A 17,223-nucleotide genomic window follows, 5' to 3' on the forward strand; every position below is an offset into this window, starting at 1 on the left:
CTTTTGTCTCCGTTGCATGTTTCATCCGAAAGTGGATCAATATGTTGTAAGTCATCATTGTACATCACATGCAATGCTTAAGTCAAGAGACTACCCATACACAATCAGTGGCCAGTTTATTAGTGACACCCATCTAGTACTGGGTCGGAACCCCCTTTACCCCCAGACGGACTGAATTATTTGGGGCATGGGAACGTTGCTCAATTGGGATCATGGGATCTAACGTGTGCCAGGAAAACTGTTCCCACACCACTGCCAACAGCTTGTACTGTTGACACCAGACAGGATGGGTAATGGACTCATGCTGCTTATGCCAAATCCTGACTCTGCCATCAGCATGACACAACAGGAACTGGGATATGTTGCACCAGGCAACGTTTTTACACTCCTAATTGTCCAGTGTTGGTGATAGCGTGCCCATTGGAGACGCTTCTTGTTTTTAGCTGATAAGTGTAGAACCCGGTGTGGCAGTCTGCTGAAATAGCCCATCCGTGACAAGGACTGACGAGTTGTGCGTTCCGAGATGCTGTTCTGCACACCACTGTTGTACTGCGCTGTTATTTGCCTGTTTGTCCCGCCTGTTAGCTTGCATGATTCTTTCTGTTCTTCGACCTCTCAATGAGCTGCCGCTACCTGGATGTTATTTGTCGCACCGTTCTCGGTAAACCTAGACACTGTCGTGCATGAAAAGCTCAAGATGCCTGCTGTTTCCGAGATGGCGCCAATGATCATACCACGCTCAGTCACTTAGGTCACTCGTTTTGCCCATTCTAGCGTTCAGTCGAACAGTAACTGTCTGCCTGCTTTATATAGCAAGCCACGGTCATGTGACTCACTAGAAGCTAACTATTTTTGTGGATTGGGTGGTGTACCACTCAGTGTATGTATTGTACAACTGCACATAAATTCCTATGAATAAGCTGAATACAGATTTGCCTTAACCTTTAATTACAGATGCTGTATGTCCACATATTAGATTTGGGGTGCTGTACATTGATGGAACATATCAGTGGAGGTTGCTGAGGGGAGGACGGCTCATAATGGCTGGAAGGGAGCAAAATGAATGGCATCAAACACAGGGAAACCGTGTTTGTATTTTATACCATTCCACTAATGCTGCTCCAGCCATTTCCATGAGCCCATCCTCCCCAATTTAAGGTGCCACCAACCTCCTTTGAAGTGTATACTACTTTTAATATGGCAGCAGGTAGCCTAGCGTTAGTCTTGGGCCAGTAACCAAAAGGTTGCTGGTTCGAATCCCTGAGCTGACTAGGTGAAAAATCTGTCTGTGCCCTAGAGCAAGGCACTTAACCCTAATTGCTCCTGTAAGCGTCTGATAAATCAAATTTACTTTTTATTTGGCCCAAATTAAACTAAACAGCGAAATTGAAGAATTTTGAGAGTCTAATTCCAGGTTTGGGGTCAGAAATGGCTGGAATGAATAACATTTACATTCCATGCCAAATTGCCAGTTGGCAACCCCACATCGCTTACAGGATTAATTGACGCACACACAAACATTACAATAATTTACTGATATTTCTAATGTTTTTTGCAGTGCGCAGCACATAGTGAAAAAGAAATCAATACATAATAGTAAATATGGTTATCCAAGCAATAATTATAACCCTGGAGCAGTATACAGATAAATGAAACGGAAATAAATAACTTGTTTTCCAAAGAATCTAGCCGGTAATAAGGGAGACGGTGGTCGAGGAATATTGGCACCAAGTACAACAGAATGCGCAACATCGCCGGTGAAAAGAGCCGATAATAAGCCGCATGAGCTACTGTCGCCTAACCATTGAACGCCTGATTAACATCTGAGTGACACCTGCAGGGCCTGCTCTAGGCTTTTGGGAGCCCTAAGCAAGATTTGGTTGGGGGGCCTTTCGTGACAAATAATGTCCCCCTGCCAAAAGGTGTCCCCCTCTGCGTCAAAATGGGATTCGATAAACTATTAGCGTCCGTTGCTATATGAACGGTGTGATGACTACGGCCTAAAATTACTCTATTTTCATCCCCACTATGTTAAACAAAGCTGATTTAGGCAATAATTTTGCTATTTATAAATAACTTTTGTTTAGCTAATAAGATGAAAACATAACTTCAAACCACTTTTGGGTACCATTTCAACAACATGAAATCAATGTATTACGTTGCTACGTTTTGGAAATTGCAAAGAAAGCGTGTAATCTGCTTGACACAATGTTACTTACCTTACAGATCACAAAGTCATCTTATTTCCACTCCATTCATATGCAAATCAGTTTGATTCATACAGGGGGTTATCTGGCTGACCATAGGCGGAAATCCCAGGGGGGACGGGGGGGACACGACCCCCCCATCCTGGGAAAAAATATGATTTGCTCCCCCCAATCTATCACTGTAAACATAACTATGTAATTTCAATAATATTAATAATACGCAATGAAAGCAGTTGTGCTGATTATAGACACTTAATAGCGCCTTTTTAAGTTTCAAAAGATTGCGACCACGCCCGCCCTTTGCCACACCCCTTTGCCTCACAATGGTTTGATCCACTGCCAGTTCTTTAGCTGGCAAGGTATAGAGGGTTCGTATCTACTGTCCGAAAGGCACATGTACGTAACTGACGTGAGGTTAATCCAGTCAATCGCGCCATAGCAATGTTTACATTTTTATTGTTGGCAGGGTTCACACACTAGCTGAATTTGCAGAGCTAGCGCGCAAACTAAAGCAAACATTAACTAGCAAGCTAGCTAGTACCTATTCCATTAATGTGGCGTCGTCAAAGATGGATCTTTGCTATCGTCAATTTATTCCAGATCAGCATGCAGCTTTAGTGCTTCAAAGTCCCTGTGATCAGTAGCGATATAAACTGAAGTCCAAACTGAACAGACTAACACCTCATCTTAATACCATTGTCTTGAAAATATATTTTTAAATCAGGTCTACGTTGCTAAAAAGCTTGACAAGATTGTCCGCTAGTGACACTTTTTAATATATTTTATTTCAACCTTTTTTTTTTAAAGATTATAAGCAAACACCACAGAAACATACGGAAAATTGGGAGCTCGCTAACTTACAAATGTCGCTATTGTCTGGAAGCCAGCCAATATAGAAACAAACTAGTATTAAAATTAGAAAAGGTTGTAGCATTATGTTGTGTAAATGTTGCTGTGTGTCGCAGCTGACCGGCCAGCCAGCCAGGTAGAAAAATGGCAGAAAAAAGTAAAAAGGACGGACATCAGAGTATTTTTCAAGTCACCAAAACGCAAAAGTAAAGAACTTTAGTAGCCTAATATCTCAAAGACGAGTTATGATAAATTGTTCATAGAAGAAGGTGATAAGTGCAATAATGATGTTTCCACAAATGATGTGACATCTAGGCGAGCAGGCAACAGATTGGCACAACAGACAGCGAGGCTGGGACAGATAGGCAGGACAGACTGGCAGAGACAAGGGAGTCTCAGGTAAGTTTTGTTGAGTCTTTGTTTGGCAACATTATGAAAGGTTCCTCAAATTTTTTTTACTTGTAAAATAGGGACATAATTGGAAAACTGCCATGGATACCCCGCTCTCAACTTAAAACCTATGACTAAACTAAGATTTTGTTTATGGAATGGTATTGGCACTGTTGTGAATTAACTGTGGTAGTTATGATGGGTACCGGTAGTGTTAGGAAGTACGGAAAACACGCTTATGTCTTTTTTAGGGAAGCAGACAGAGTCTGTGAGGTGGTGAAAGGGAAAGAGCCAGGGAGAGAGACTTACGAGAAGAAAATGTCACAGCCACGGCAGGACCAAGGTGTCACCCTTGTTGCCAGCAGCACCAGTATAGGGGACAGTGGCACAGCATTGTCCAGTTACCTCAGTGTGGCACAAAACCATATCAGCCACACCCACAATTTTTGAACGCCAACTCTTGCCAACAGAGTGTTGACGTTTCAAGAGGCCCCAAGCACAGAATGAAATTCTGAACATCAGGCAATAACAATCATTCGAGGCATTGCAGCTGAGATTAGGTCTCTTCCGTATTGTACAATTTTTTCTTAATTGTTGATGTACTCAAGATGTCTCTGGTGCTGAACAGGAGAGTGTCTTTTTGCATTATGTTGACCATGACCTTGTCCCTCACGAGGAGTTTTATTGGCTTATACAGAGGTGTCGGAGACAACAGGCGAGGGCATTGCGAAAGTGGGCAACTGAAGTGTTGTTGAGGCTCAATTTGCCCATGTCTGGCTTACGTGGGCAGAGTTACGATGGTGCCTCAAACATGGCAGGAAAATACACAGGTGCACAGGCAATTGTGAGAAGGCAGCAGCCATTAGCCCTCTATGTCCCATTGTGGAGCACACTGTGTAAATCTGATTACACAGGCTGGCTGCTCAGCCTCCCCACTGATCCGGGATTCCTTTATCTTGGGTCCATCAGTTAGTGTCCCTCTATGGCCAGTCAGGAGTTTAAGAGCATGTTTGAAATCAATTGCCACGTCCAAAGAGAACACATCTGCCTCACCCGGAAACCCCTATGTCTCACAAAGGTGGACTGGTTGCGGAATACTGCTATTAGAGCTGTGCTAGGGGCAGTATGAGTCGGGTACTATAAGCAGCCTAGAGGAGAGTAGTTTTAGTAGCACTGAACAGTACACGACAGTACACTTACAAATTTATTTTATTTCATGTTATTTTATTTAAAATTGCATACTTTGTGCGACATACTTGTCCATAGCTCGCTGTTTGAAGAGTTGAGACACTGACTGAGAGGATATTTTGTTTGATTTATTTGGGTTTTTCATTGAAGTAGTTATTTTGCTTTTAGAACTGTACTTATTTAAGCTTTTTTATTTCTTGTAAAGATAATTGTAGTAGACTCAGGCCAGTGGCCCATTTAATGACTATATAACCTGTATCAAGATACAAGTCACAATTACAAATGTCAAGTTCAATCACGGATAGAACTAAACTTTGTGATGGTTCTCAATGGAGATTATTTTAGATGAGATCACACCATGTTCATTGTATTTATGAAAACTACACCCATACAGTGTACAGTACCATTGCTACCTACTGGCCTTTCTTGATATTGCTAGTTGTAAGTACGAATACCTGCATACATACTGGACTGGTAAGGAGCACTGCTATAACTATTATTAGTAGTAGTATTATAATGATTTAAACATTTGAACAAGTTGGTTAAACCCTTCAGTTAACTACTGTACCTATCAATTATTCAGTTGTAGGAATTATGGTTCCTCAATATACATTTAACATATTACAACGTAGGCTATGTGTTACAGCACTACTTTTGGTGTCCCCCTCAGGAATTGCTCTTGAGAAAATGTAATGTAATTGTCCCCTCCAAGGTTGATATCAGATTTTCGCCCCTGTGGCTGACATGTTTTTATTTTGAGCTTCCATTCCCTTGTTTTTCTAATATTATTTCAGTAGTACTGATTCATTATTTTTCCATCTCGCATAGCTCATTAATACACCCCTGTGGTTGAATATATATTTATATATTTATTTTAGGTCCTAGGATACAACAATTAATAATGTTGAACTAGCAAATACCATCAAGGGATCTGTTACAATTTACAGCAATGAACACCTGGTGAAACAGCTGTGAAAACCAAGCTGGCAATATTTACGATTGAAATATATCAACTTTTATCTTTTTGTGGCACAGGTGTGTGATTTCATTTATTTTAACCGATTTTGTTTTTGTGCACTCACATGGCAATCAGACTGAAAAACTTAATTCTGGTGTGTGGAAAAGAGAGGTGGGTGCTGTGTGATTGGGAGGTTAAGCCTGTCACTTCACAACAAACAGCCAGTCTCGGAAGGGGGACTTGAAGAAGTCCATGCGAAGTCCATGCACTGCTGCTCTTTTCGTGTTTGCAGTGCTAGTGTTTGCAATTCATCTGTGTATCTCACATGATACGGCTAGCAAACTTTATTAGCAGATAATGACATGACAACAGTAGCTTTAGATGATGTAATGTGATTGAGGGGATGGGATGAGTGGGTAGATTATTGGACAATCAGACGTCACGAGATGCAGCATTTCATCTGGAGGGAGAGGAGAGAAAGAGTTAAAGGATGAGGAGAGAGGGAAGAGGCAGAATCAAAAGGCAGGTGGCTGTGGCTAGTTCTTCCTGTCAGTTCAGCCAGTCTCAGTCAGGGGTGGTGGGATGGAAAAGAAAACAAAGGATACTTCATTTTACATGGGTCTGCTTTAGCTGGAAGCCCTATTACACCATATAGGTTCAGGCCGAGAGAAGGTTTTACACATTTTTACCCAGTTTAATTAAGGCCCAGTTTACCCAGTTTAATTAACCCCCTACTCTATATTTTTAGTGTTTGACCTGATGGGGCTTGGATAGGTGTATCAATATGGTGATGACTCAACACTGCTGTGCAATGGACTCCGGGACACTTCTGCCATATTACATACACAAATCTAGAGCCTCCAGATATGCAAACACCAACTAGAAACCAATGTCCAATTCCATACCAACTCTGGCCTAAAGTTTCATTTGGAATTGGGCACAAAAGATATATGGCTACGGAGAAGGGGTTATTAAGGACCAGTAAGAAACTGGGCAACTGAACAGTCAATTTCAGTCAATAAAATGTTTACTTGCAATGAATACATTTAGAATGCAAATGTATACATTTACAGCCAATTCGACAAGTTTAAAATATTTATCAGCAAACAAATGGTAAAATATACAAATATTTACATGCTTGTAAACGTTACTTGAAATACAATACATATACATGTGCTATATTTACCAACCAACTTACCAACTTCACAGCCAATGTCTGCAAGAAAACACATCTTTATACAAATTAAAACAATATTACAACATGATTAAGGTTATTTACTCTAACATACGTTTTACAACAAGATGCAATGTAGTAAAATACCTACCGTCTAGAGGTGGGGAGCCAGCCAAGCAGTGACAATAAGGGTGGGGAAAACATCAGACAAAACAGATGACGGACGATGGACAGAAATTCATGCACATTGACGACATGAGACAAACAAGAGACATAAAAAAGCTTGCCGCATCTCCTGCACCAGGCCACCTCCTAACCTTCTCTCACGTATTTCCGGCAGAAGCAGTGGACGCCGACCTCTGTTGTGTAGTGTGTGGACACCTTGGGAGGCCTGGACCCAGGACTGGGACTGGAATCGGGACTGGGAAATGGTGCCAGGCGCCCAGCTGAAAACAAGAGAAAATATGTTTTCTCATGGTTTTCTGATGGTATCGTGCCATGGAGGGTTCCTCATCTCTGCAGAGAGTAAGACTGTTTGCAATAGCAAACATCCCACAATCTGTGCCCCTTTTCTGCTTCTGGACTGCCGCCACTCCACATTCACAGAGGTCCCTGGAAAAGATAAGAGAGAGGTGATTTGTGAGAGAAACTCTGGGATGGTGTCATGACCACTGGAGTCATACACCTTAACAGTACTATGTGGCAGTGAATGTTACTTACTGTGACCCAGTGGTTAGCCTTGAGATTGACTATCTGGACAAACCCCTGGGCCAGTGTTGGTAATGCTGACAGCATGGTGAAGCCGCCCACTGCAAGTAGGCCTCCTACTTCTGGATGAGTTACTTGCAAAAGAGCTTGAGCATGACCAATTGTAAAATTGTCTAACCAGGAGTGTGACGGAAGAATGACCCCCCCCCCCCCCCCTCCATCCAGCACAGAGGAGCAACTGCCTACCTGCCCCTGTTGGACACTAGTGATGAGAACCTGACTAGTGTCTTCTAGTCCAGTGACTGGATTTACCTGACTTTGTTCCTCCAGTCTGACGCAAGCCACCTGTTAGAAGATTTGTTGGATTAGTGCAGTGTTATGAAGGGGATATATGTACTTTTCAAGCAGTACCGGAGCGCCAAGTCTAGGTCCAAGAGGCTTCTAAACAGCTTCTACCCCCAAGCCATAAGACTCCCGAACATCTAATCAAATGGCTACCCAGACTATTTGCACTTCTATGTTGCTGCTACTCTGTTATTATCTATGCAAAGTCACTTTAATAACTCTACCTACATGTACATATTACCTCAATTACCTTGACTAACTGGTACATTGACTCTGTACTGGTACCCTCTGTATATATCCTCGCTATTGTTATTTTACTGCTGCTCTTGAATTATTTGTTACTTTTCTTTCTTTCTTTTTTTTGTTGTATTTTTCTTAAATTAAATTGTTGGTTAAGGGCTTGTAAGTAAGCATGTCACTGTAAGGTCTACGCCTGTTGTATTTGGCGCATGTGACAAATACCATTTGATTTGACAACGACCTTAAGCACACTGCCAAGACAAGTCTCTGAATGTCCTTGAGTGGCCCAGCCAGAGCCTGGACTTGAACCTGATCGAACATCTCTGGAGAGACTTGAAAATAGCTGTGCAGCGACGCTCCCCATCTAACCTGACAGAGCTTGAGAGGATCTGCAGAGAAGAATGGGGAAAACTCTCAAAATACAGGTGTGCCAAGTTTGTAGCGTCATACCTAAGAAGACTCAAGGCTGTAATCGCTGCCAAAAGTGCTTCAAAAAAGTACTGAATAAAGGGTCTGAATACTTATGTAAATGTGATGTTTCTTTTTTTTTAATACATTTGTAAAAATGTATAAACCTGTTTTTCCTTTGTCATTGTGGTATATTGTGTAGATGAATGGGGGGGGGAAACGATGTAATTAATGCTATAACGTAACAAAATGTGGAAAAAGTCAAGGGGTCTGAATACTTTCCGAATGCACTGTAAGTCAGTCACAATTTACCCATGATACATTGTGGTTTTGATCCCCTCAAACACGGCCCATGCTAATTCATGACTATTTTATGGAGCTAGTAAGACAATATGTTACTTGATGAGCAGTATCAGTAGCTTCATTAGGCTTAATTTAGGTCTGAATAACTCGAAAGAGCTATACTCCAATGGTCTGGCACAGTGAACACGTCATAATAACCATAAAATCTAGAGGTAAAACCCGATAATTGTTCCAATAATTTTTCCCCCATTCAGTTGTGTATAGGATTTTAAAACTACTTAATTTAAGGTCTGTGTTTCGTGTAGGCTTACCCTGGCGTGACGTTTTGATAGCCATGTAATTCTTTCTCAATATACAGTTGCAAGAAAATGTATGTGAACCCTTAGGAATTACCTGGATTTCTGCATAAATTGGTCATAAAATTTGATCTGATCTTCATCTAAGTCACAACAATAGACCAACACAATCTGCTTAAACTAATAACACACAAGCAATTATACGTTTTCATGTCTTTATTGAACACACCATATAAACAGTCACAGTGTAGGGTGGGAAAAGTATGTGAACCCTTGGATTTAATAACTGGTTGACCATCCTTTGGCAGCAATAAACTCAACCAAACGTTTTCTGTAGTTGCGGATCAGACCTGCACAACGGTCAGGATGAATTTTGGACCAATCATCTTTACAAAACTGTTTCAGTTCAGCAATATTCTTAGGGTGTCTGGTGTGAACTGCTCTCTTGTGGTCGTTCCACAGCATCTCAATCGGGTTGAGGTTAGGACTGGGCCACTTCAGAAGCGTATTTTCTTCTGTTGAAGCCATTCTGTTGATTTACTTCTGTGTTTTGAGTCGTTGTCCTGTTGCATCACCCAACTTCTGTTGAGCTTCAATTGGCGGACAGATATCAAAACATTTTGCAGAAGAATGTAAGGCTAAACTTGGGAATTCATTTTTACGTCGATGATAGCAGGCTGTCCAGGCCCTGAGGCAGCAAAGCAGCCCCAAACCAAGATGCTCCCTCCACCATACTTTATAGTTGGGATGAGGTTTTGATGTTGGTGTGCTGTGCCTTTTTTTCTCCACTCATGGTGTTGTGTGTTCCTTCTAAACAACTCAACTTTAGTTTAATCTGTCCACAGAATATTTTGTCAGAAGCGCTGTGGAACATCCAGGTGATCTTTTGCGAACTTCAAATGTGCAGCAATGGCTTCTTCGGTGTTGTCCTCCCATGAACACCATTCTTGTGTAGTGTTTTACGTATCGTAGACTCATCAACAGAGATGTTAGCATGTTCTAGAGATTTCTGTAGGTCTTTAGCTGACACTCTAGGATTCTTCCTAACCTCATAAAGTATTCTGTACGGTGCTCTTGCAGTCGTCTTTGGAGGACGGCCAATCCTAGGGAGAGTAGCAACAGTGCTGAACTTTCTCAATTTTTAGACAATTTGTCTTACCGTGGACTGATGAATATCAAGGCTTTTAGAGATACTTTTGTAACCCTTTCCAGCTTTACGCAAGTCAACAATTCTTAATCTTAGGCCTTCTGAGATCTCTTTTGTTCGAGGCGTGGTTCACATCAGGCAATGCTTCTTGTGAATAGCAAATTCAAATTTTGTGAGTGTTTTTTATAGGGCAGGGCAGCTCTAACCAACATCTCTAATCTCGTCTCATTGATTGGACTCCAGGTTAGCTGAATCCTGACTCCAATTAGCTTTTGGAAAAGTCATTAGGCTAGGGGTTCACATACTTTTTCCATCCTACACTGTGAATGTTTAAATTATGTATTCAATATAGACAAGAAAAATACAATCATTTGTGTGTTATTAGTTTAAGTACACTATGTCTATTGTTGTGACAAAGATGAAAATCACATTTTATGACTAATTTATGCAGAAATCCAGGTAATTCCAAAGGGTTCACATATTTTTTCTTGCCACTGTATTTGCCTCAATTTACTCTAACATTTTTTTAGATGCTAATTAGTAACAAGGAAGTTGTCAGTAAGGCTACAACACTTTTCAGAAAGCTCCTGCACGTCATCTCTAGCCAACACTGTCAGCTACCATTCACCAGTGCGCGATCAGAGACCTTTGTGCCCAATCCATGAACTTAAATCCCCTTTCTCTGTTTTAGCTAGCCACTGACTACACTATAGCTAGCTAGTTAGCAGAGTTGTATATAAAAAAAACTATTTTGTTTTACTTAGCCTAGATAATTGTTTGTACAGTATGTCGACTTTGGTGTCTATTTCAGACCTTATGGCATTTTTCAAAGATGAGCAAAAGAGCATCAAAAGAGGAGACCATGTCTGACCACGTGGAGAAGTGCAGCTATAGTGAGGAGCAACTTAATGGTTTGTTCTGGGCCAGCATGAGAGATAAAGTTTATCCTGTGTCGGTGAGTGTAGCTATTAAGTTAAGTTTGAGCATCTTAGCAATATAATGTGTTCTATACAGCTGACAACATTCTACAAGGAAAGAGCCACTTAATCAATTATATAATCATTCAAATCAAATCAAATGTATTTAATGAGCCCTTCTTACATCAGCTGGTATCTCAAAGTGCTGTACAGAAACCCAGCCTAAAACCCCAAACAGCAAGCAATGCAGGTGTAGAAGCACGGTGGCTAGGAAAAACTCCCTAGAAAGGCCAAAACCTAGGAAAAAATCTAGAGAGGAACCAGGCTATGAGGGGTGGCCAGTCCTCTTCTGGCTGTGCATGGTGGAGATTATAACAGAACATTTAGTTATACAAGGCCAAATACTGTATATTGATAAAAGTTACCTTGTCCGAGAGATTTGCCTACACAAAAGGTAAGCCTACACAAAACACATACCTTATATGAAGTAGTTCTAAAATCCCAGACAGACAAAGTGAATGGGGAAACAATGATTGGAACCATTTCCGGGTTTTATCCCTAGTTTTTATAGGTATTAGGACTTTTACTGTGGTACTCAATAGCTCCGGAGGTGAATTGGAAGAGAATGAGGATGAAGTACCTGAGGTGGCAGGTGTGGTGAAGGTCTCAGAACTCGAGCCTTGCACCGATGATCAAGATAAAGATGAATTTGGTCCAGTAGGAGTGACCTTTTTGGAGAAAGTAGATCCCTGCCTTACGGCTGAACCATATGTGGTGTCACGTTGGGTGAAAAATTAGTTGGGTACTGTTGAATCAGTGAAGGTATCTCGAAGTGGACTTGTAATTATTTTTGGTGTTTCTTCCACTCAGAGGGAGCGTGTGCTCCGCGCCACGCGACTGGGGAAAATACCTGTTAATTGCTTTGCCCTCGGGAACGGGGCACCATTTAAAGGAGTGATTACTGGGCTGGTGGTGAGGGTGGAGGTGGATCAACTGAAGTTGAAGATTCCTGGAATCTGTGATGCGCGCCATTTTGTGCGACGCAGGCCCGGTGATGAGCGTAGTGAAACAGATGAGTCTGTATGTCCTTTTGAGTTTTGATTCTGTGTCTTTACCTGACAAAGTAATGTTAGTATATATCAGTTATCCCATAAGAGCTTTTGTTCCGAACCCACTACGGTGTTTCAGGTGCCAAGTTTATGGTTATGTTGCAGCAGCAGGAGTGGGGTTCCTAGATGTGAGAAGTGTGCAGGAGGTTGAGGTTGCCAGGGTCAGAGTAGTAAAGAAGGTGTTGTATGCTGAGGCAGTGAAGAGAGTGGAGGAAGATGGGTCAAGGTTGAGGGATCCTAAGAGGCTCCCGTTGAATAGTGTACTTGTCAGTACAGAGTGATAAGCCAACGAATGAAATGGACTCCAGTAAGGTTAGCTTTTTATTGTTCAATGCCATGGTTATCAACTATACTGCAGAAATGGAACGTAAATCACAGAAAATAGGTATTGTGTTTGCAGCTGCAGCAAAATACTTTGGTTTACGAGATTTTACTGCTGAGTAGTTGCAGGGGGTGTTGAAAGGTAGTGTCCCGTCTTCCCAGGCTGTTGGCCTGGCGTAGATCAGAAAAGGATCCGAAAGACACCCAGGCTAACGAAGGCTGCATTTACAATGCAAAACAATGGAATGCATTTATTTCTGTGCAGGCTCTCCAGCGAGAGAGCTCTGGCCTTTTGAGGAGCCCCTCTGCAGCTGTACCCTGCACCCGCCCAAGGCGGAGGAGCCAAAGAAAGCAAGGTAGTGGAATGGGGTGATGGGTTTTATTAAGTGAAGGGTTAGTTGGCAGGGTCATTTTATTAGTATTTTTTTCCCGTTTTGTATCACATAGAGTAATGGATTTACACTCTCCAGTCTAGTTGGTGGCGGTAATGTACCTTTCGGTTGCCAACCGCCATTTAAAAAACACAGGGAAAAAAAGAAAAGACGATCGTGTTCCGCCAATGATGTGTATGTACACGTCTTTGGTTTCCACACGGAAAATAATAGAGGGAGCACCAACATGGCGACTTCCTTACTTTGGCTAGGACGAATGGGGTCTCTCAAGGTAATATGTTTTGGTTATTGTCTAAATATGTTGTTCTTCAGTTGTAATATCAGAAATAACTTATTCGTTAGATGATTGGTTTGTAATCAACGTAGCCACTTTTTTGTTGTTGTTAAACAACCGACTTCGCCGGTCCTGTTGACCTGAGCTGGACTGCTTGTTAGCTAGCTAAAGTTAGCTAGATAGATACTTGTCATCCTCACGGTTTGAGACTTGGCTGCACCTATGGCTTTTTATTTAGACGTAAATTGTAGTGATGACATTTTACAATGCATAATAAAAAATACCTGCTCATTCTGAATTAAGATAGCTAGGTAACACATTAAATAACTGAGCCAGGGCATGGGTGCTTAGGCTGGTCCCAGATATGTTTGTCAAGACATACATGGTCAGCATGACAATTCCATAAGGAGGGCAGAAATAGACTTACACCAAGGCTAATGAACGCTGCATTTACAATGCAAAACAATGGAATGCATTTATTTCTGTGCAGGCTCTCCAGCGAGAGAGCTGGGGCCTTTTGAGGTGCCCCTCTGTGGCTGCATTCTGCACCAAGGTGGAGGAGCCAAAGAAAGCTGTTAAAAAGGCGAAGGCTGCAAGTAAGAGCACAGGTTTGGTTTATGTCAGTGTTTCCCAACTACTGTCCTCAATAACCCCCAACAGCACACATTTTTGTTGTAGCCCCATACAAACTCACCTGATTCAGCTTATTGAGGGCTTAATGATTAACTTAGTTGACAAGTTGACTCCGGTGTGCTTGTCTGGGGTAAAATGTGTGCTGTTTGGGTACTCAAGGACTGGAGTTGGGAAATACTAGTTTACGTTATATGCCATAGCTAGGTCCTTCTTATTTTCCCCTAAGTAGCTAAACCTGGATGACATTTCTCTCTCTGGTATAGCCCACACTTGGATTATCTCCATGATTCAAACTATGTGCCAACAAACTTTCTCCAATGACCAAATTACTGGAATCTTACAGATAAATCATGACCATTTTCTAAAGCCAATTGTATTTCTGTAGTTCCACAGAAGCATTGGGGTTAGGGGGTGAGTTTTCTGTATGTTGTTTGGTATTGGTAGTTTTATGTAACCTGTACCATTTCCTCAGCCCTAGAGGCCTCAGAAGAGAGGGCAGCACTACTAGCCTACAAGACCACATTTGCCTTCCCGTTAAGCTTTCAGCCTCAGGACTTTTCCCAGCACAGGCTCTAGGTGAAATCGAAACAGTGGCTAGCCCTGTCACTGCCGAAACAATAGTAGTTGCAGCTTCCGCAGCTGCAGAACCAGCTCCCATTTCCACAAGCCATGCCGAAGCTACGCCTGCTAAAACTGCTGTGGACGAAGAAATGGCTAGTCCTGCTGTCGATGTAGTTCTCCAGTCTTAGAGGTGGCTGCTCCTGCTTCTAAGAGTGTTGCAGAGACTGCAGCTCCTTTAGCAGAGGAGGCTGCAGCACCAGAAACAACAGTAGTAGAAGCCGCTGCACCAGTCGCTGAGGCCACAGCAGTCGCCCATGCTATTGCCATTGACGCAGTCGTGACAGAGGCCCCAGTTGAAGCGGAGGCTGTCGCCAAACCTGCCCCAGTCGCTGACATTGCTGCTCCCATCATTGATTTTGCCTCACCTGTAATCGATGTTGCCACCGAATCGTGGATGCTGCTCCCCCAGTCGCTGAGATAGTTTTTACTGTATGTTCTGAAGCTCCCGCGCCAGAAGACATTCCATTCTCTGCAGAACCACCCGGAGTGGCTGCTGCCGCCTCCACTGAACCCGGAGCCCCATCGGCTGAATTGTCCTCCTCAGACGACGAGAAGTCTGAAGTGAAATCCTAGTAGATTTATTTGCGGCCATTGCTGAAGCTGTGCGAGAGGCTACACCTGCAGTGACTCTGGATGCCGTTACTGAAGATAAGGAAAAAGCAACAGAAGTTGTAGCCGAAGAGGTTCAAGTGACCACACCAGAGGTTGCAAGTGCTGAGCTGGTTGACCCCTCCCCAGTCCAGGAAGCAGCCCCAGCTGAAGCTGCCGTGGAGGTTGCCGCTGAAACTGCCCCTGCTGCAAGTTCTGAGGAGCTGGTAGACTCTGCCCCTGAGATCGCTGCTGCCCCAGAGGTTGAAGTGACTACTCCAGAAGTCGCGGCTGCAGTAGAAGCCACTCCAGAAGCTGTCATGGAAGCTGCCCACGAGGCTCAAGGAGCAGCAGAACATTTGTTAAATATAACTAGCTAAATTGCCATACATGTTTAGTGCTTTTCGACCTGTCCCCAAATTAATGTCATTGGTTCAGGGTTTGTTTTGATATTTTAACCTGCGTGTAGTGATCGCGTTTGGTGTGGGGGGGCAAAATACATTTATGCACGATAGCGCACGCGCGAGACACGGTTTGGGTTTCGTGTCTCCTCGGCGAAAACGTCAAAGTTAATGACTGACAGACTTCTTGATTTATCGTGGATTAATTTTGAGGAAGTGTATACTGGCTACAGCATCTCAAAATGGACAAACGGTGCTATTGCCACTTATTTCTTATAATTGTTCAAGCGAATATCTTTTAAAGGAGAGTACACTCGTTTGGTTCACACAGCCTGTATTTATTATATATTTTTCTAAATCCCAGGCCCCTGTCCCCGCAGGAGGCCTTTTGCCTATTTGGTAGGCCGTCATTGTAAATAAGAATTTGTTCATAACTGACTTGCCCAGTTAAATAAAGGTTAAATAAAAAATAAAAGAAAGCCTTTATTAAGGGCATTCACTCCAGGCTCTATAGGGGGGGGATACATTCTTAACACTAGGAAATGCCCCACCATAAGTTGCTTTTGTCAAACTTGTAAATATTTGCATCCTTTTAAGATCATATCAAGTAGTACTTAGTAGAAGGTGAGTCACGTATGGGCATCACTTTTTGTGGCCAGTGACTATACTGACTGCAAATATGTTTTGATGGTTGATAGGGTTCTGAATAAGACTCTAAAACCAAAAGGGACTCACTAATTCAGCAAACTGCTTATTTCTATCTTTGAGTTATGGTTTTATTTTTCTAAACTCCAGCCCCTTGGTCAGCCAGGTTACCTATATTCCTGTGCTTTCTCTTACACCCGTTTTTGTGTTCTAACCCCTTAAGAGGCGGCAGCGGCACCTCTAGCGCCAGCCCCCGAGCCTTTCGACAACAGTACTTACAAGAACCTCCAGCACCACAACTACAACCATTACACCTTTGCAGACCTGGACCTGGAGATGGCCAAGTACCGTCTGCCCCAGCCCTCCTCCGGCAGACCCTCCCCCAGGCACTGAGATGGCCCAGCCTGCCTGGACACCAGGCCACATGACCCCAACCCCATGTCCCCAGACACCATGTCTCTGATCCCACTGCCCAACATACCTACCCCGGGTGTCTTTTAAGAATTATTTCCCCCTCTACTTTCCGATCCCTAAGACGTGCTTGTAATTGTTATAGGGAATATATTAAACTACACAAAAGGGATATGAGGCTTTGACATTTTTGTAATGTTTGAGGTTTTTCTCTTGTATTAAATCAGAAAATATCTAACATTTCTTATTATCTGGGATCAACCCTAGGGGTCATTTGAATAGTGCTGTGCATGCAAATGTTTTTAATCTACGGTCTATTTTAATTACTCCCGACTTTGACTCTGGGCCTGAACGTACAGTACACATCATTATGACCTAATTATCACAGCATTACAATCAATACACATCATAGAAGAATGGATCTTCTGTGTGATAATACCCACTGATGTGGGAGGAGGATGGGTACTGGTAAATGTCAAGTTAATTACAATGTAATTGTTATACGGGCTTTTCATTTTGGATTGAACTAAACTAGAGAGCAGCAGTGGTTTAGATTTTGCCTTGCATGCTACCAGCCGCGTGCCTAGATTCTATGGGCGAGGAAAAAGGCACATCAGACTAATCCTCCCACTTTATAAATATTAATGAGTAAAAGACCCTGCGTGATCAGAAACGATGACGCAGCGCGACAACTGCGA

At 42.6% G+C, this 17,223-nt stretch overlaps 1 protein-coding gene across 1 annotated transcript; it reads left to right on the forward strand.

Annotated features, from left to right (window-relative positions):
* Positions 1-13,106: 13,106 nt before the first annotated feature.
* LOC111959600 (NADH dehydrogenase [ubiquinone] flavoprotein 3, mitochondrial) lies at positions 13,107-16,697 on the forward strand. The gene is made up of 3 exons (XM_023981284.2): positions 13,107-13,223; positions 13,717-13,822; positions 16,338-16,697. The coding sequence occupies exons 1-3, from the start codon at positions 13,179-13,181 to the stop codon at positions 16,505-16,507; spliced, it is 321 nt and encodes a 106-aa protein (XP_023837052.1). The 5' UTR covers positions 13,107-13,178; the 3' UTR covers positions 16,508-16,697.
* Positions 16,698-17,223: the final 526 nt, after the last annotated feature.

Source organism: Salvelinus sp. IW2-2015, linkage group LG36, assembly GCF_002910315.2.
Source record: "Salvelinus sp. IW2-2015 linkage group LG36, ASM291031v2, whole genome shotgun sequence".
Classification (NCBI taxonomy): domain Eukaryota; kingdom Metazoa; phylum Chordata; class Actinopteri; order Salmoniformes; family Salmonidae; genus Salvelinus; species Salvelinus sp. IW2-2015.